This window comes from Psammomys obesus, unplaced genomic scaffold, assembly GCF_907164565.1.
Source record: "Psammomys obesus unplaced genomic scaffold, mPsaObe1.curated_primary_1811, whole genome shotgun sequence".
Lineage (NCBI taxonomy): Eukaryota > Metazoa > Chordata > Mammalia > Rodentia > Muridae > Psammomys > Psammomys obesus.
Window position 1 is genome coordinate 3350012 of NW_026591711.1, and position 17979 is coordinate 3367990.

Consider the following 17979-nt stretch of genomic DNA (forward strand, 5'->3'; position numbering starts at 1 on the left):
CTCTCTCTCTCTCTCTCTCTCTCTCTCTCTCTCTCTCTCTCTCTCTCTAGAAGGACCTTGAAGGCCGGGTTTGATGGCGCGGCGGCGTCTCCTGGAGCCGAGCGGCCAGAGCGTTGCCACGAACTGGAACCATGTGGTTCGAATAAATTCAACGTCTCCCAGCTTCCTTTCTTTAATCGGCAGCGCACTGTTTATCTGCCCTAAAGGAAGCAGTGAAATATTTATCTATTAATGAGCCTCATTTGCCAACAGATTTATTAACATGGGATTCCCTTTCCGCCTCCCGGACGGTTGCGCCCCGCAGTCTCCCTGCGTTAGCTCCTGGGCACCTGGCCGGCCCGTAGCAACCCAATAAATGGCTGGCTCGCGACACCCCCTTTGTCCTTCTCAACCCCGCTGGCTACCCCCTGGATCACGGGAAACGGGCTCATCCTCACGCAGCTTGGAAGAAGCTGGGGTCCGCAATTTTCTAAACACGCCCTTCAGAGCGGGAGGCTTCTGGCCGGTCTCAGCCAGGCTACCCCTGGGACTTACACCTTGTGGGCGGACGGGGGTGGGGGTGGGGGGGCAAGTCTCAGAGCTGATTTAGAGAGAAGAGAGGAGATCTCAGGACCTGGCTGCTGAAGCTGGAACCCCCATTTTTTAGGAGACAATAAAGGCAAACAAGAAAGGCCCCTCAAGGGCCACCTTCCCAAGCACCGGTTCACAGACACAGTCTGGTTCTCTCCGGCAGCCACACACCCCGGGGGCCTACCTTGCTGGCCTTCACACCAGCAGTGATAGGCCAGATGAAGGCCCCGCTGCCCGAGGCTCTCTGGAGGATATTTTGGTGAATCCTCTCCCTGAACGCCTCGTAAACTGCCCAGGCCACGCTGGAAGACTAGCCACCTTTTACTGCTCAGCTAGATTGCACATCATAAACCCGACTTCACAATGGAATTGCCCCGGAAATTTCTCCTCTAAATTATAGAGTTTGGTTCATGGTGTGCAAAGCACTTTCTTATCGCTCGCTGTGGGTCCAGGCTGCGCCCACCCCCCCCCCCCCCCGCCGCTGCATCCTCTCAGGGGGTCTTGGGAGCACAAAAGACGGAAGGACAGTTCAAATCCCTATGGAAGGAAGCCCCAGTGCCTACCCAGGAAAGGGCTCAGGCTTTGCTGGGCAAGAGGGCAGGTGGGACCCGGGCTGTGTCCCAGAGCATAGGGACCCTGGAGTGACAGTATCCGGACCCCATTTATGGTGGATCTGGATGGGAAACAGGAGGAGGGGGGGAGTAAAACAGGAAGAAAAAAAATCGAAATAGCAGCGAATTCTAACAGAGAAATAAAATCTTAAAAAAAAAAAAAAAAAGCTAAAGGAAGATGAAGCAAACGAAAAGAAGACTGGGAGATCAAAGAGGAGAAATTAGACCGGTTTAGACCAATAAATTGCTCCCGGGGTGACACAGAGCAAGGCGCAAAGTGAAAGACTAGGCAGGCCGAGGCCGTCTGTCTAGACTCAGGAGACTGAAGCAGCCCAAAGCGACGCTGTTCAAAGTGCAACTTCCCTTTAGAAAGAGACCTGGCAGCCGGAGTGGGGCAGGAACAATCACAGGAGGAGGGTAGTCCGCATTTGGCGGGGCATGGACCCAAGAGTCCCCGCAAGAGACCCTGTCCCGGTTTGCCAAGGCCAAATAGTGTTTGAATTCTGCTGCTTTCCAGGCGTTGGCACTTCTGGACCCAAGCATTTCCTCTGAGCAGGGTCGGGGGTTGCAGAAAACCTTCTCTTCCTTTCTGGGTCTCTCTTCCCTGGCTGGACTTTGAACAAAACCAGACTCTCAGGAAAGGACTATTTTATTATATATTCCCTGGCCATCGGCTCCCGACTTATTTGGCTTCTCTGTTAGGCGCGATAATATTCACACACTATTCAACCCCAGGCCCCGAAGAAGAGGCCTGATAAGCCAGTTTTTAATCTAAACATTTCCCAAAGCTTTCCCAGAATTAGCTTTTTAAACCTACTGCCAGAAATTGTTTCCTTTCGCCGAATAGTCCTCAGCGTTGAGATCCAGGTTTAGAAGGTAAATCCAGCCCTTGGTAAAGAATGGCGCCCGCCCGCCCGCCCGCCTTCTGGAGTGGTTCTGAGCGTCCTGCGGGCCTGTGACTGTTTCTGACCCCCTCCCCGGAGGAGGCTGAGGGCTTTGGCCATCGAGTCTACCCCCGCGACCTGATGAGGGGCTCCCGCTTTGGACGCTGGGCACCAATTCCTCCCCGGGGCGAAAAAATAAACCCAGTTCCTTGCCGGGTCTTGCCTCGGCTGGAAAAGCTTGCCAGGCAGCAAGAGCACAGAGCACTCTGCCAAGCCGCCAGTCGGCCAAGGGCAAGGGAGCTGCCGGCCTGAGCAGCTCACCAGGCCTCTGAGCCCCCAGGCCTGCATCTACCTGAGGCCTCTGATCAGTGGGGGAGAGCATTCCTGCCGACCTGAGACTTGCATTGTTCGGGGAGAGGGAAAATAAAAAATAAAGATGGAGCCTTCTGTCTGTGTCCACCCGTCAGCGGTTTCGCCGCTCAGCTGCGGTGCCAGAACTAGAGATTTCTGAGGATTAGGAGAGGCGGGCACCTCTCTCTCGGCGCTCACCCCAGAAGCTACAAACCCTTCCTACCCTCGGATGCTGTGAGGTGGCGCCTGTCACCTACGGAAACGGAACGACGGCGTGCGCTTGTGTTGCCCATGTGTGTTTAGAATTTTCTTTTTTCTTTCTTTCTTTCTTTTTTTTAAGGGTTAGGAGGGAGAGAGGGAGACCCAGGCGAGACGTCAGCCAAAAACCGAGCCCCTGGTTTTACAGCGTGTTCCACGGGAGATGCGGGTCGTAAACATTTTGTGGGCTTGGCCGAGACTGTTACGACCCCCATAAACGCTGCGCGCAGCCTGCGTTCGCGGGGCCGGGGCTCGGCTCCCCGCTCGCTCTCGCCCGGCAGCGGAGGCCGGTCCCCGCGCTTGCCCTCCGCGCAGCAGGCCGGAGGGGGACCGGGGTTCGTCTCTGCCCCGAGCCTCTGGGCCGGCGACGCCAGAGCAGCCGGGTCACCTCAATGCCAAAGAAACGCCACGGCCAGAGAAGCGGAGAGGCCGAGCGACCTCGCCTACCCCAGCGCCGGTTCTGGAGCGAGAGCGTCGGCCCACGCCCTCAAACGCATCGTGTGTCTAACGGTTCCCAGTCTGTGCCCCGAGTTACCCCAACCCCGCCAAACCCCCGGCAGATCTGCTCCACAGGGCGGCCACCAAAGATGGTTGAGAGCCAAATTTCGGCCTTTCGGCCGCCTGATTTTAAGGCCAGGTATCCAGGCCGGCCGAGTCCAACGACGTTCTCTCTCTCTCTCTCTCTCTCTCTCTCTCTCTCTCCATCTCTCCCTCCATCTCCCTCTCTCTCTTCCTCTCCATTCTTCCCTCTCTCTCTCCTTCTCCCCTCTCTCCATCTCTCTATTTCTCTCTCTCTTTCTCCCTCTCCCTTTCCCTCTCTCTCTCTCTCTCTCTCTCTTTCTCTCCATTCCTCCCTCCCTCTCTCTCTCTCCTTCTCCCCCTCTCTCCATCTCTATTTCTCTCTCTCTCTCTCTCTCTCTCTCTCTCTCTCTCTCCCTCTCTCTCTCTCACTGGTGCCGGCTCCCTAGGCCCGGTGACCGACCCTGAAGCGGGGTACAGGTTTCGGGGCCTCTAGGGTCGGCGGACCCCGCGGCTGCAGGGTGCGTTCTCTGCGGCGTCATCCGCTCCTGGGGCCGGAGGTGGCCGTCCCCTTGCCCGTCCATCGTGAGCCACCGTCCCCGCGCGCCTCGCCGCCCCCCCCCCCCGCTCTCTGCAGGGATGAGGACTGTGACCCTGAAATAAAACCCGTGCTCTGAGCTCGGGCCCGGCGCCGGCCGCTGCTGCCCCGGAGTGGGGCCTGGGAGAAGCGAGCTCCGGCGCACGCCCGGGTCCCCTGGAGGCCCTCGGGCCGGCGCGAGCGGCGGGGAAAATATACGAGCGCCGCTCGCGCCGATCCCCTTCCAGGAAGGCTGGCGTCAAGTCGACATTTTAGGAGCTTCCCGGGCCGCGGCGGCGGGAGATGGCGGCGGGAGCGCGTCTTGCGTGGAGCCACACTGCCATCTGCTGGGCTTCTCTGGGTACTGCAGCCGCGGCGGCGCCGGCCCCGCGTGAACTTCGGCAGGGCCCGGTGACCCCACCAGGGTCCCATTCCCGTGGGCGGAGCGGGAGCCCCGTCCCCACCCTGGATCTCGGGGAGCCGGGAAGCGACGCTGCGGAGGGGGAAGCGCCCATAAAAAAAAAAAAAAAAGAGGGCTGTTTCCGTGGGCTCTTCACCGGCGGCAGACAGCAAACAAATGAAAGGGTTTTTTTGGTGGGACCCCCTAATTGCAGCTGGACGGTCGTAAACTCATTAAGGGCCGAATTCCAGACAGTTCGCAGACCTTCCTTTATGGCACGCCCTTACCGCTCGGGCTTTGAAGTCCTTCCCGTCTGCCACAACACAGGGCGTGCGCGCTGGGGACGGGAGCTGGGGGTGGGGGAGCCCCAGGGTCCCCGCACCCGGGTCCCCCTTTTCGGGGCGTCCCAAGACGGTCCACACTGCCGAGGTTGGGGGAGGGGCGGTGGAAAGGACCCGGGGTGGGGGCGAAGCGGGGCCGAGCCCTCCCGGCTGCAGCTGGAAGGCGCCGGCCGGGGCCTCCGGAGCTGCAGCCGGTTCCCGCGCGCAGCCCTTTACACCCCATAAAGGCTAACAGCCCTCATTTTCTTTTATGGCGCTCCGGGGCTTGTCGGTTGCTAAGGCCTGCTCCTGTGGGGACCTCAGCCCCGGAGGCGGCTCGGCAGAGGAGGAGGAGGAGGCTCCCTGCCCCCCAGCCGCCCCGGGCCAGGTTGGCAGGGCCCAGCGGGGCCCAGTGTGCAGCTTTTCCCCCCTCGGACGGACGAGCCTTGGGTAGTGGAAGGAGCCACCCCTTTGGGCGCATGGGGCCCCTGTTTGTCCTCCTCGGAGCTTCCTTAGCAGGCCACCGGCCCTTCCTCCGCTGCTCCTCCTGCACCCCCAACCACCTTGCTTCCCAAGACCTCAGCCCTTTTTCTGTGAGTCTAGGCTTGGGAATTATTATTATTATTATTATCATTATTATTATTATTATTTTGAAGCCCCAAAAATGAAAGAGTGGCCTTGTCACCGCTGTTGGCCAGGGGTACCCAGCGCTTCTGTCCAGCACCTCAGATGCCTCTCTGGTCTTCTGGTGACACCGCGCCTCTGCCCAGCTTTCCGCTCCTGCTTCTACCGACCGGCAGCCGAGTCAGTCAGCCGGCTTAGGCCTGGCCCGACTGGCTACTGCAGGTCCCAGCTGCAGACAGAATTAGGGCTCTTTCCGCCTCACCTCAGCCCCCACCCCACCAAACAGACCTAGAAAAAGAAGGTGCCCCTGCCCCCCCAAAAAACAGACCCGCACAAAGTAAAAGAATCAATATATTTTATTTGGCAAAAGTTAAATATCTCAACACAACAATTTGGTCAGAAGGCCTTGAGGTAACTATTGCAAAATATACAGTGTGTACGTTCAGTCCGATGGAGACCCCAAATTCATCAAGGATACAAATCTACAGTAGCCCCAAAGCGGTTTCATGGTGTATAATTTATTATCAATAAAATTAACTCCATTACAATAAACACTCGCCCCCCGCCCCCCCCCAAATTAAAAGTAAGCGTAAACGGTAGGTAGTGACTCTGCACGACCTATAGCTCCGAATCTCCTCGCTCCTCCTCTGGTGCAAAAACAATATTCAAGCTTATCCGATCGTGAGTATTTCTTTCGTAAGGAGAGTCTATGTACACCGGACAGGAATGGAGTCTGGAACGTGGGACAATGAAGCCCGCGTTTCCAAGGGAGATCAGTCGTGGACCTATGCGCCCTGGAGGACTACACCTCCCGTTTCTTTCCAACGTCGACCTCTCTGGGAAGCCTCACAGCCAGTTCACCACCGTAGCCTAACAGTCTAGTTACACAGAAGACGGTATATTCTACTACAGAGCTAGACTCTATGCGTCCCCCCCCCCCCATAAACAACCTGAGTTCAAATCGAATTCTAGCTTCCACGATCACAACGGGTGCCTCACCCAGCACAGAAGTTTGAGTCACAAAAACAAAAACAAAAACAAAAACAAAAACAACAACATAATCACCACAATAAAACACAGTGTTCAAGTATTCCAGCAGAACGGCCTGCCGCACAAGGAGCAACTTAAATTAGCTACAGTAGAGACTGAAAACTATACAGCCGGTCATCGACAGTTGTGCAGGAGATAAAAAGGTAGTTTTTCCCCCCCTTTTCGCTTAAAGTCGGAAGCAGGTAGGTTTTTTTTCTTTCTTTTTTTAAATATATATACAAGCTAGCACATACAGCCGTCAGCGCGAATGCCCTCCCTCCTTTGTGTCCTACGGAAAATGGAAAAGTCACACCACCTCCCGGGTCCGAGCCACAGGCCTGGGAGCGAGCCTGCGGGGAGTGCCGGGGCGAGGAGGGAGCAGGGAGCCGCCGTCCTTCCCCTTCTCTCTCTAGCTCGCTCTCTTCCCCGCCCTCAGTCGTCCTTGGCCCGGTCTTTGTTGATCTTCTTCATCTTCATCCTGCGGTTCTGGAACCAGATCTTGACCTGCCTCTCGGTGAGGTTGAGCAGCCGCGCCACCTCGTACCTGCGGTCCCGCGTGAGGTACATGTTGAAGAGGAACTCCTTCTCCAGCTCCAGCGTCTGGTGCTTGCTGTAGGGGCAGCGCTTCTTCCGCGTGGAGCGCGCGTGCAGCCAGTTGGCGGCCGGGTTACCTGCGGGGGCCGGGGAGAGGCGGGCTTGAGGGGGGAGGCCTTCCCGCGTGGGGGAGAGGCGCCCCGCGTGGGGGAGAGGCGCCCCGCGTGGGGGAGAGAGGCGGGCTTGAGGGGGGGACCCGTCCCGCATGGAGGAGAGGCGCCCCGCGTGGGGAGAGCCGTCCCGCATGGAGGAGAAGCGCCCCGCGTGGGGAGAGCCGTCCCGCATGGAGGAGAGCCGTCCCGCGTGGGGGAGAGGCCGGGAAGGCGCTGAAGTCGTTAGGGGAGACACCGCGGAGCCCCGGCAGCCGGCCCCAGCGCCCTCGCCCGCCGCCGGCGCCCACGGCCTCTCCCGCCTCCCGCCCCCGGCCCTGGCCTCCCTTCCACCGTCTGCGGGTCGTGAAGGGGTGAAATGCGAATTATTGCTATTATTGTTGTTGTTGTTGCTGTTGTTATTCTGGCCAGCGGAGCAGAGCGAGGCGCCCGCGTTCCCGCCGCCGCTTCCTTCCCCGCCCTCGCCCCCCGGGCCAGCCGCGCGCCCCTCCGCAGCGCCCCCGAAACCGTCCCCGCTCCCGGTTTGACCTTCCCGGGAGGCCGCGGGCCGCGGCTCCGCCGGATCTGAGCAGATCAGGCCCGGGACCCTCGCGGCTCCGGAGGCCGCAGCCCCCACCCCCCGGGGGGCTCCCCGCCGCCGCCGGCCGAAGCCAGAGACGGGGACCTCCGGGCCCTCCCCGGGGCGCAGGCCTCGGCCGCACAGAAGGCCCCTGCGCGCGCCTCCCCGGAGCCGCCCGCCGCCGGCCCGGGCCTCCGGCAGCGGGACCCCCGGGTCCGGGTCCGGGTCCGGGTCCGGGTCCGGGTCCGGGTCCGGGTCCGGGTCCGGGTCCGGGTCCGGGTCCGGGTCCGGGCGCAGCGGCCGCCCCGCCCCCTCCGGCTGCAGCATCCCCTCCCCTTCCCCAGCCGGCCCGGCCCGCTCCGCGCCGTTCTCCGGACTCGGGAGGGGGGACCCCCAATCGGTGGTGCTCCGAACACCAGCATCCTCTTCTTGGGGGGGGCCCAGAGCCAGAGGACGAAGGCAGGGCTCCAGGGCGAGCCGACGCGCTGGCAGATCCCGGCGGCCGGCGCGGAGGCGGCGGCTCCCCCCCCCCCCCCCCCCCCCCCCCCCTGCGGAGGGGAAGGGGGCACTCACTGGGGTCGATGGGGGACTTGTCCCCGCCGCTGTCCTTCTCGGCGGTGCTTCCGGAGAAGGCGCCCTCGCCGGGGGGTCTCTCTCTATCAACTGGAGGGGAACCACAAGGATAGTCAGTGAAGGGCGGAGTGTGGGTGTCAGGCGCGGGGCAGTCGCCCCTTCTGGCCGGCAGCGGTTCAGGTTTAACGCCGTAAGGCCGGCCGGAGGGCAAGCCCGCGAAGGAGAGCGCGCCGGGCGCGGGCTCCAGCCAGGAGCGCAGGTACCTGGCGTCCGGGGGCGCCGCCGCGGCCACGGGCGCCGGGGGGTGCGCGTAGGGAGGGTGGGGGTGGGGGTGGTGGTAGACGGCGGCGGGCACCGCGCCGGCCCCGGCCGCGGGCACCGGGTTCCACGACGCCCCGAACACCGCCGCCGCCGCCGCCGCCTTGGACTGGAAGCTGCAGGGGCTGAAGTCGGGGTGCTCGGCCAGCGCCGCCGCCGGCCTCGGGGGCTGGCCCAGGGGGCCCGGGCCGTAGCGCCCGCCGCTGCCCAGCTCGTCGGCCGCCTCGGCGCCCAGCAGGAACGAGTCCACGTAGTAGGTGCCCAGCGTCCCGGTGGTGGCCATGGCCGTCGCCCGCGCCGCGCGCCCCGGCCCGACCCGCCGAAATTATGAAACTGCAGATTTCATGTAACAACTTGGTGGCACCGGGAGAGCGGGGGGCGGGGGGCGGGGGGGCAGGACAGTCACCTAATAAGTTGCCGGCGCCCGCGCCCCCATTGGCCGCGCGCGTCACGTGGCCGCCCGGCAGAACAATAACGCGTAAATCACTCCGCACGCTATTAATGGCCCCGGTGTTTTGCAGTCATAATTTTTTATAGCAAAAGCCATATGTTTTTTTTTCCTTTTTTTTTTTTTTAATGCAGAGGGATCGGGGGAAGGGGGGGGCCTGCTCGGCGATCTGGTTTGTTTTAATTGTGGCCCAACGAAGATTAAAAGATCAGATCTGGCTTTGCCCCTCTGTTCTCTCTCTCTCTCTCTCTCTCTCTCTCTCTCTCTCGTCCCCCCTTCCCCGTACACACACCACGCGCGCGCGCGCACACACACACACACACACACACACACTTCTTAAGCGGACTATTTTATATCACAATTAATCACACCATCAGGAAGGCGCGGGCCCCGCGCGCGCGCGTGTGCGGCCGGCAGAGCCCCTTCACATAAAATTAGACAATAATTGAAGCCATAAAAAAGCAGCCAAATCGCATTCTCACTCTACTGTATTTAAATCTATATTTATGATATTTCATAAGGAGTTATTGTTTCGGAAGCCGCACGGGCTGGTGGAAAGTCAGTCAGGAACGACCCGCAGATTCGCTTGCCTCGCCGCGGCTCCCTGTAAAAATTTACGAGGACTGGGAAAGGTTAAATTAGACTGTTGTGTTTGGTCGGCGAGCGCCCTGTAAATAATCCTAGCGGGCCTCAGAGATGCGAGGCCCCCCTCCCCGCCTCCCAAGGCCGGCCTCGAGAAGTCAAATACAAGGCTTTCTCCACCTCAACCAGACCGGCCGCCGCCCCTGGGCGCTGCACCACGGACGGTCCAAACACCTAAAATGGGCTGGCGACCCTTGCTGGACTGTAAAGCCAGCCAGGCCATCGCGCCCGCCGCACCCAAATCGCCCTTGCTGCTCAAGGGGAGGCCAAGGAGGGACCAGCCAGCTACGCTCAAGGCTTTGGGGACTTTCCTGTGTCAAAAGCGCAACCTTTGCCCTGGCCCACGTCTTTTTTAGCACAAACTGTTCAGTGAATTTCATTCCTCGGCCAGCCACCCGGATCTCAGCTCCATCCTCTGTAAGCCTAGTCTCTCTCCCCGGACCCGGGAAAAATCTTCAGTCAATACCGGTACCCGAGGAGTCCGTCTGGCTCAGGGGCGACCCTAGAAGGAGCCAAGAAGGAGCTCCAGTCCCTGAGGTGGCCATGCCTGGGCCCTATCTCAGCCCTTCTGGGATCCTTCCCGCCTCCTTTCTTTCTTCCCATTCCTCCTCCACCCCATTTCCCTTCCCTTCCCTTTCTTTCTCCGTCCTCCCTTCCCTCCCCTTTCCTCTCTTCCCATCTCCAGGGCCCCTACCTTGGTTATCCCCAAAACAGAGCACTAGAGACCGGAGAACGAAAACGAGGCCACTACAGCTCAAGTCCAGTGCTACAAATTAAGCCGGGAGGAGCACTGGACATTGACTTTAATCTCATCCTTCGACCAAATGGACGATGCAATTTCTTACCCCTTAGAATATTTGGGGATGAGAGAAAGTAAAAAGGCCACAGCCACTGTTGTTAATGGCGGAGGGAGGGGGCCTCATACCAATTCAGAACACAAAGCAACAACTCCTAGAAACTGTAATTAAATTCACGTGTGAGTTCTGTGCCTTCCAACAGCATGTTTTTCATTACTTGGCTTAGCTATTTACAAAACTGCTGGCCCAAGACATGTCCACCTTTCTTTTTGCTTTCTTTCTCACAAACGGCTCAAGCAAACACCTTCCAATACGCCAACACAGTCCTGTCCCAGGAGACAGAAATCCCTAAAATATTAGGCTCCACCTGGGAGGGAGGCTGTGAATCTGAAATACAGGAGACTCTACTTCGCTTGTCAGCAGGAAGAAGAAAGTGGCCAAAGGCAGGGACTGGACGTGGCCTGTCCGGACTGCCTCAGTCCCCTCCCCCTAATATTTTCCCATCTCTGAAAATTCCACCAAGTCACCCTCCACCGGACAGCACAGCCCCAAGGTGTTCTAAACATCCCAAAGTCCTCTGGAGTTCAGATTTTCATGTAAGCAATAGCCCTGGAGTATAACTCTGCTCTTAATTCTAATTGTTTGTTAAGTGGCAGAGTGTGCCTGGCTGCCTTTTTGAGCGTTTTGTACTCAAAGAAAACATGGATTATTATTAGTAGTAGTGGTAGCAGTAAAATTGTTTTTAAAAACTTTAGTCTCTAAATGGGAAAATTACAAAATAAGTCACAGGCGCTGAGTATTAAAGCCGCTGCTTACTGGTGACCAGAAGCGGGAAATTCATAAAAGCAGGCATTATCCTTCTGAGCCCAGAAACGTGATGGTAAATTATACAGGTTTTTATTTCTGCTTTCTTTGGACTTGAAGGGGTGCTATACACACCTAGAATAATATATACAAACCACCCCATTCTCAGCTGAGAATCTCCCTAAAACCTTAGTCTCTGAACCAAGAGGCTGGTCCAGAGCACGGCGGAGAAGAGTTGGAGGGAACCGGGTGTGCAGCCCTTTCAGATAACAGGTTGTTGGGCTGAGCAAGGAAAACAATTCCCGGGCATCCGCCTGAGCTGGGGAGGAGCACAGAGCTCCGCAGTCTCCGGGCAGGGGTGGTTTGTTTTCGGTTTTCTGTGCTGAGAATGGTTAGGCTGGCTTTCTTAGATTACAACTGAGAGCCGGTCCTCGAGTTTGTGCTCGCTTAGTTCTTAAATTTGGGGTTGTTCTTACTCATTTAAAATATACTGGAGCTGGGGACAGTCCCCCATCTCAGACACTCGGCCGCCCAAGGGGAGAGATGTGTCTAACGTTTTCTGAATCTGCTGCCGCTGGCAAGCCAGGCAGCAGCCAAGCCTTGGCCCTGGTGCGGCTCCTTCACCACGGTCAAAGCCCGCGTTGGGACCCGTGAAGCCGGCGGAGGCGCCCGGGAGCTTCCTGCTGGAGCTTCCCCGGGAGCCAGGCGCCACAGAACTGAGCTGGGATTTCAGCTCCCGAACCGCCGGGGCCGGCGGACGGCTCCTCGCCCTCGGTGTGCGGACACAAAGACGCGGCGGGTGCCCCGTCAACGGCTCTCTCGGCAGCCGCCAACGCAAGGCCGCCGCCACCCGGTCGTGATCATAACCGAGGCCTTGTCTACGCGGAGGCCCAGCAGGCCAAAAACAACAACAACAACAACAACAACAAAAACCCTAAAGGACCCCAACAGTTACCCTTCCGCCTTCCTCCGCACACTCAAACCTGTGGAGAGAGAGAGAGAGAGAGAGAGAGAGAGAGAGAGAGAGAAATGAAACCTCCTAGCTTGCTCTAAGCCAGCCCTTTCCCCTCCGGAAGAACGACTTGGAAAGGAAGCTGAGAGGTAAGAGGATTGGATAGAAGGACGGAAGATGCAAGAAAAAAAAAGAAAAAGAGAGCGAGGAGCGGCAGAAAGGAAAAAGAAGGAGGGAAGGAGGCTGGAAGGAGGGTAGAAAACGCGTTAAAGACGCCGTGGCGACTGTGGGAGCTGGCGGAGGCGAGAGGAAGCGACTAGGCCGGAGCCTCAAGCCCGGACGGTCCCTCTGTCCCAGCCCGGGCTCCTCCTGCCCAAGGACTTTGTCCTCTGCCCACAGCGGGATGGCAGCGGTGGGCACGTGTCCCGGGCCAGCCCCGGGGGAGAGGGGCAGAGCCCCAAAGGTGCCCACGGGAAGGAGAGCCCGGGCTGCGAGCGAGCGAGCGGGCGCCCCTGACCTTGAATGGCCCGAGGCCCAGAATTCTTACCACGCCCCCGGCGTCCCCGAACCCGCCGCCGACCTGACCGTACCTGCCCGGGCCAGGCGCGGGGCGGAGAGGGCGCGGCGCGCAGGGTGGCACGGCGCGGAGGGAGAGCCGAGGTGGCCACGCCAGGCCTGGCACGCCGAGGGCCCCGGCGGGCCGCCGCCCCCCGGCCACCCCCGGCCACCCTCGGCTCGGGACGGGTCCCCGGAGACGCTTTCAACTGAAGTGATGAGGGCAGTGTCGTGCTGTCGAGAGAGAGCTGGATCCCAACAACAGGAAACTACCTACATCACCGACCAGTTCTGCTGCTGCCGCCGGCGCGGGGCCGCCGCGCCCTCGCCCCTCGCCCCTCGCCGCCCGCCGGGGAGAGGCCCCCGCCCCCCGCCACCGCGCCCAGCCCGGCCCCCCGCAACCTGCGCCCGACGCTACCCCAAACCAGCGGCGGCGGCGGACGGCTCCGGCTCCCAGCAAGGTGCTCCTGGAGGAAGGGGGGAGCGGGAGGAGGGGGAGGGGACGGGGCGGGAGGAGGGAGAGGGGAAGGGGGCAACGCTGGCGGAGGGGGGGGAGGCCAGGCGGGGCTCGGCGGTCCCCCCCAGGCTTTGCCGCCTCGGGGAGCGGGGCGGCCCCGGGCTCCCCGGGAGGCGCCGGAGACCGAGCCGGGCGCTGCGTCCAGCCGCGGCCTCCTGATCTAGCTCGCCGCGGCCTCGCTCTTCTCTCGCTCTTCTCCCTCCCAGCCGCCCGCCCGCCCGCCGAGGCGCGCGCTCCCGCGACCCCCCGCCCCCCCCGTCCTCGGGTGTCGCCCCCCCCACCTCCGGCGAGCAGGAAACGCGTGGCCTAGCGGAGGGCCGCCAGGTGGGGGAGGCCGCGCAGGGGGAGGGGGCTGACCCTGGACAGCTTGGGCCCCGGGTCCGCTTCAACCACCTCGGCGGGTGCTCGCAGTGCCTTAGGGGCGGGCCCTCGGCCGCCGCGGGCTTCGGCCGTGGGGGTCTTCTGAGACCTGGACGCCCACGGAATAACTGGCTTCTCGGCCAGCCTCCCTGGGGCTCCCGAAAGAAATCCTCCTGAGCTTCCTCTGTCTATGCGGCTCTCCTCCCAACTGAAACCACTGGTCCAAGACAGCCGCAATCCAGATACACTCACAAGTCATAAAACTGAACAAAAGCCGACAAACCTTAAGGCACCAGGGCTATAGGGCCCAGACAAATTACGACCGTCTAGGTAATATTTAAATAGATGTCTAAAGTAATTGCAGGGGGCTCGGGCTAGCCCTCCTGTTGTAAAAGTGGTGGACAGGATAAAGTGGAAGGTGAAGATAAGGAGTAAAAAAAAAAAAAAAAAAAAAAAAGAGGTGAAATTAAAAAGCTTCATTCCACAGCTTTTATTCTATAAGAACATAAACATCATCTTTTTTTCCACGCACAGCAGCAATACAATATTAATTTATTCTGATTTAAGATTTGAAGTAAATAAAGCTAGAACTAACATTTATAATAACGATAGAATGCATTTGCTTAGACAAGATTGGCAATTTTTTTCATAATAATAGACATTTATACAGATTTGTATTTATAGTTTTTTTTTTCTTTTCTGCACCTACAGGTTTGACCCTTTTATGCATGTTACTTCACAGTATAAAGGAAATCCAAACAGCATCTCCCTTCTCTTATTTTTCTGCTTGCCCCAGCCCACCTAGGCTTCCATGAATTTCAGAAAGCCTACAAAACGAAACAAACAAACACAAAAGCGAATTAAAGCAACAAAATAACAAAACAAAAACCCCAACTCCATTAAATAGGGAGAAACGTGGTGTGCTTTTCGTGTGTTACCAACTGGTAACCATTTCAATGGCAAAAATCCACTAAGTCCACATATATAAACAAACCTATGTTATTTATCAACAGCCACGATATGGAAATTCAAAGGTAAATGACGGATTTTCACTCAGGCAAGCAAGACCTTAGGCAAACGGGAAGAGAAGGTTCCTCCTCTTGGCCATTTTTTATTTTCATTTAAAGCTGGGAGATCTTACACAGGAAAGACAAAAATTAATACTTCTGCTTATTTCCTTTGCACTTTTTCGACCAGCCAGGTCAAGCCCTTTTAGCTAACCTGCACGTCCAGTCTTCGACACTCTGCTCTTGGCCAAGGAAGAAAAGAAGGAAGAGAGAGGGATCAGGCCTGTACTCCCTGATTAAACACAGCCCAGCACTCCAGGCTGGCGAACCGGTGCACCATTGACCTCAGGCCAGACACCTCAGCGCCGACAACGGGACCTAGGGCTTCCGGCTAAGTTTCCCCAGGGCTGGGCAGGAAACCAGATCCGCGGAGGAGTCCTGGGGCTCCTTTCCAGCCACGGGTCCCCGAGGCGGCCAAGCCAGCCCGGTCAGGACTTGACAGTCAGAACGCGATCTCAATCGCAATCGAATTTTTAGCGATATGGCTTTTTCCCCCAGAAGACGAGTAAACCGACACCAAGCCAACAGACAAAGGAACGAAAAGTCAGAACAAACCAGCCCTGCGCGGACGGAACGGCGGCCGGGGAGGCGGCGAGCGTGGGCGGGAGGAGCGGGGGTCCGGCACAGGTGCGGGTCCCGGGGCGGAGGCTGGAGGCGGCAGGAGGGGTGCGGGCGCCCTGGAAAGGCGCGGGGACGCGGCGGCGGCCTGGCCCGGGGGGCCTGTTCATCAGGAGAAATTAAAGTTGGCTGTGAGCTCCCGGATGCGGTTCTCCCGGTTCATTTTCTTCAGTTTCATCCTGCGGTTCTGGAACCAGATTTTCACCTGCCTGTCCGTGAGGTGCACGCTGCGGCTGATCTCCAGGCGCCGCTCCCGCGTGAGGTACATGTTGAAGAGGAACTCCTTCTCCAGCTCCAGCGTCTGGTGCTTGGTGTAGGGGCAGCGCTTCTTCCGGCCGCTCTTCGCCGTGAGCCAGTTGGCTGCGTTCTCGCCTTTGGAGTTGCCTGGGGTGGAACGCAGACGGGGAGGTTAAGTCGAGGCCACTCGGGCTGCGCCGGGGGGGGGGGGGGGGGGGCCGGATTCCGGCGCTTTCCCCTTCGGGGGGGACGCGCGAAGGCATAGAGAGAGGGCTGTGGCCGGCCTCCTTTGACTTTCGGAGAACAAGGGACCCCTCCGAAGAGGCCCGACAGAATGGAGCGGGGCCCCCAGGCCCGCAACCCGGTCCTGGCGATTTACATTTCCCTCGTCTTGCTCTGGCTTTTTCTCTCCAGGCACCTGTTTTAGCAGCACGCCGCGGGGCGCTGGGAGAATGAAAGGCCGGAGGAGGCAGGGCCGTCCGTCTTGAACTTAACGCCTTTCTCTGCCTCTCACCCGGGGGCAGGGAGGCATTTCCTGCGGGCCCCCCGAGCTGGGGGCGAGGGACGCCTGTCCGGACCGGAGGGGCTGGCAGCTTCCCCGCCTCGCCCTCGTCTCCTGGCTCGCCCTCGGCTGGAGCAGGAGGGCAGAGTTGGGCCGGTGGGGAGGTTCCCCCCAAACCGATGCTAGGGTCAAGGGCTGTCCGGCTCCTGCCCCTCCGGGAAACCCGGGCCGTGTGGCCGGGTACCACTGGATCGCGGGGGAAGGGAGATGGCCACTCCTAGGCTCTCGGTTCAGGGCCCCAGGCGTCCCGGGCCGGCTTTGCCTTCCCTTCCATTCCCGCCCCTCCAGGAACTTTGAAAAACGCACGGGAGGGATCGTAAACTCGAACTTCGCCGGTTAATGGGCTTATTTATTGGCGCTGGCGGCTGCTTATTTTGGATGCCTTACAAACATCCGCGCTATCTGCCGGCGGCCCGCGCTCCCTCCCCGCCCCTCCCCCCGCGTGGGCCGCGCCGAGCAGGCCGGGCCGGGGGGCCCGGGGCCCGGGGGGTGTGGGGGGACCCCGGGGCCACAAAGAAAGCGTGTGCGCAGGAGGAGGGGGCTGCTGGCTGGTGGCCTCATCCCCCTCAAACCCCACCACCCCCCAGCCGGGGTGAGCCAGGGCCGGCGCCCGGGACGCCCCGGTGCGGGGCGCTCGGCCGCCCGTGGGCTTGGACCGCGTCCCCACGGCCGGTTCTCACAAACAAGTTCAGGAGGTCAGCCTGCCTCCGGCCAGCGCCTGCGGCGGCCGCGCGGGCCCGGGCGCCCGGCTTCCTCCCCGCGGGCCCCCACCCCAGCCTGGCGCCCGGCTTACCCAGGGACTCCTTCTCCGGAGAGGCCTTCCCGGTGTCCGAGGGAGCCGGGGACAGCTCCTCCGCGGCCGACGAGGACGCGTGCGCCTCCTCGTCGCCCTGCGAGCCCCCGGCGCCGCCGACCAGCGTGGGGGGCGGCGGCGTGGCGTCCAGGGCTCGCTCCTTGCCGGCGGCCTCGGCCGAGCCGGGGGCCAGCCCGGGCGGAGGCTCGAAGCCTCGCCCCGGGGGCTGTGCCGGGAAGGGGCTGGCGAGCTGCTGCGCGGCTCCTCCGCCGCCGGGGCCGCCGGGGCCGCCGCCGCCGAAGCCCTTGGCCGTGCCGTAGGCCTGCGACAGGCGGAAGTAGCCGGGCACGGGCACCCCGCTGGAGGCGCCCAGGGCGCAGCCGTCGGGCGGCGGGCCCCGCGGGAAGGGGGCCAGCTCGGCCGAGCCCTTGGGGCATTTGTCCGGGGAGTCGTAGAGGCAGTAGGAGCTCTCCTCTTTGATGTTCTGGGCGAAGGAGCAGGCGGTGGCCTGCGCCGGGGGCTGGGGCGGCGGCGGCGGGCCGTCGGGGGGCTCCATCCGGCAGGAGCGGGGCGCGTCCAGCCACAGGTCTAGGGGCGCGGGCGCGTAGCCGTGGGTGCCGGGCCCCGGGCCCCCGCCGCCGCCTCCCCCGCCGCCCCCGGGCGACGGCGCCTCATTGCGCTTGCCCAGCGCGGGGAAGAGGCCGCAGCTCTGCAGCCCGTAGGGCAGGTCGCCGGCCGCCGGCAGGTAGACCCCGCCGTGGGCGTAGTAGCCGCCGCCGCCGCCGCCGCCGCCGCTCCCCGCGCCGCCGCCGCCGCCGCCGGCCTCGCCTCTGCCCGAGCTGATGAGCGAGTCCACCAAGAAAGAGTTGGCGGCCGGGCTCTCCGAGCATGACATTGTTGGGGGATAATTTGGCGAAGGGAGCAGATAGCCCTTTCTGGCTGACATTTCTTGTGCAAAACATGCTGGATACGGTTAGCGATCCCCCCGCACCGCGGCGGGCGCTCGCAGCCAATCCCGAGCCAGGGTTTCCACGCGACCACTCCCAGTTTGGTTTCGTAGGCGCGGGGCCGCTCTCTGAGGGCGCCCTCGGAGCCCGCGATTGATATAAATATGTAATCTGTATTGATGGGCCAGAAGACGCGCGCCTGACACCTATGGCCCAAAGGCCGCAACTGTGGGGGCTTGCGTCAAAGTGGCGATCGGGGAGAGAACCTGGCTCCTGAGCCTGTATCCCCCCCCCCCACGCGAGGGTCTATCAGGGAGCGCCCTTGGGCTCTGCGCTGTTAACAAGTGGGGTGTTTATGAGGTGCACCCCGGCCGTCCTTGGGT

General features: G+C 60.9%; 3 protein-coding genes across 3 annotated transcripts; 1 reads left to right on the forward strand and 2 right to left on the reverse strand.

Moving 5' to 3' along the window:
- Positions 1–6575: 6575 nt before the first annotated feature.
- On the reverse strand, positions 6576–8580 carry Hoxa9 (homeobox A9). Its single transcript, XM_055611800.1, has 2 exons — positions 7980–8580; positions 6576–6814 (listed from the first exon to the last, which is right to left on the reverse strand). Exons 1-2 carry the CDS (start codon positions 8578–8580, stop codon positions 6576–6578), a joined length of 840 nt encoding a protein of 279 aa, XP_055467775.1.
- Positions 8581–12343: 3763 nt separating this feature from the next.
- On the forward strand, positions 12344–13322 carry LOC129680234 (basic salivary proline-rich protein 4-like). The gene is made up of 2 exons (XM_055611816.1): positions 12344–12956; positions 13081–13322. Exons 1-2 carry the CDS (start codon positions 12344–12346, stop codon positions 13320–13322), a joined length of 855 nt encoding a protein of 284 aa, XP_055467791.1.
- A 1844-nt stretch (positions 13323–15166) lies between these two features.
- On the reverse strand, positions 15167–17595 carry Hoxa10 (homeobox A10). The gene is made up of 2 exons (XM_055611798.1): positions 16650–17595; positions 15167–15441 (listed from the first exon to the last, which is right to left on the reverse strand). Exons 1-2 carry the CDS (start codon positions 17593–17595, stop codon positions 15167–15169), a joined length of 1221 nt encoding a protein of 406 aa, XP_055467773.1.
- Between the last annotated feature and the right edge of the window lie 384 nt (positions 17596–17979).

Bases quoted from the DNA above. Each gene is read 5' to 3' on its own strand.
- Hoxa9 (XM_055611800.1), bottom strand. From the start codon at position 8,580: ATGGCCACCACCGGGACGCTGGGCACCTACTACGTGGACTCGTTCCTG. The intron at 6,815-7,979 runs GTGAGTGCCCCC...CGGCCCCCGCAG, and splicing joins CAAGTCCCCCATCGACCCCA to GTAACCCGGCCGCCAACTGG.
- Hoxa10 (XM_055611798.1), bottom strand. From the start codon at position 17,595: ATGTCAGCCAGAAAGGGCTATCTGCTCCCTTCGCCAAATTATCCCCCA. The intron at 15,442-16,649 runs GTAAGCCGGGCG...GTTCCACCCCAG, and splicing joins TCCGGAGAAGGAGTCCCTGG to GCAACTCCAAAGGCGAGAAC.
- LOC129680234 (XM_055611816.1), top strand. From the start codon at position 12,344: ATGGCAGCGGTGGGCACGTGTCCCGGGCCAGCCCCGGGGGAGAGGGGC. The intron at 12,957-13,080 runs GTGCTCCTGGAG...GGTCCCCCCCAG, and splicing joins CGGCTCCGGCTCCCAGCAAG to GCTTTGCCGCCTCGGGGAGC.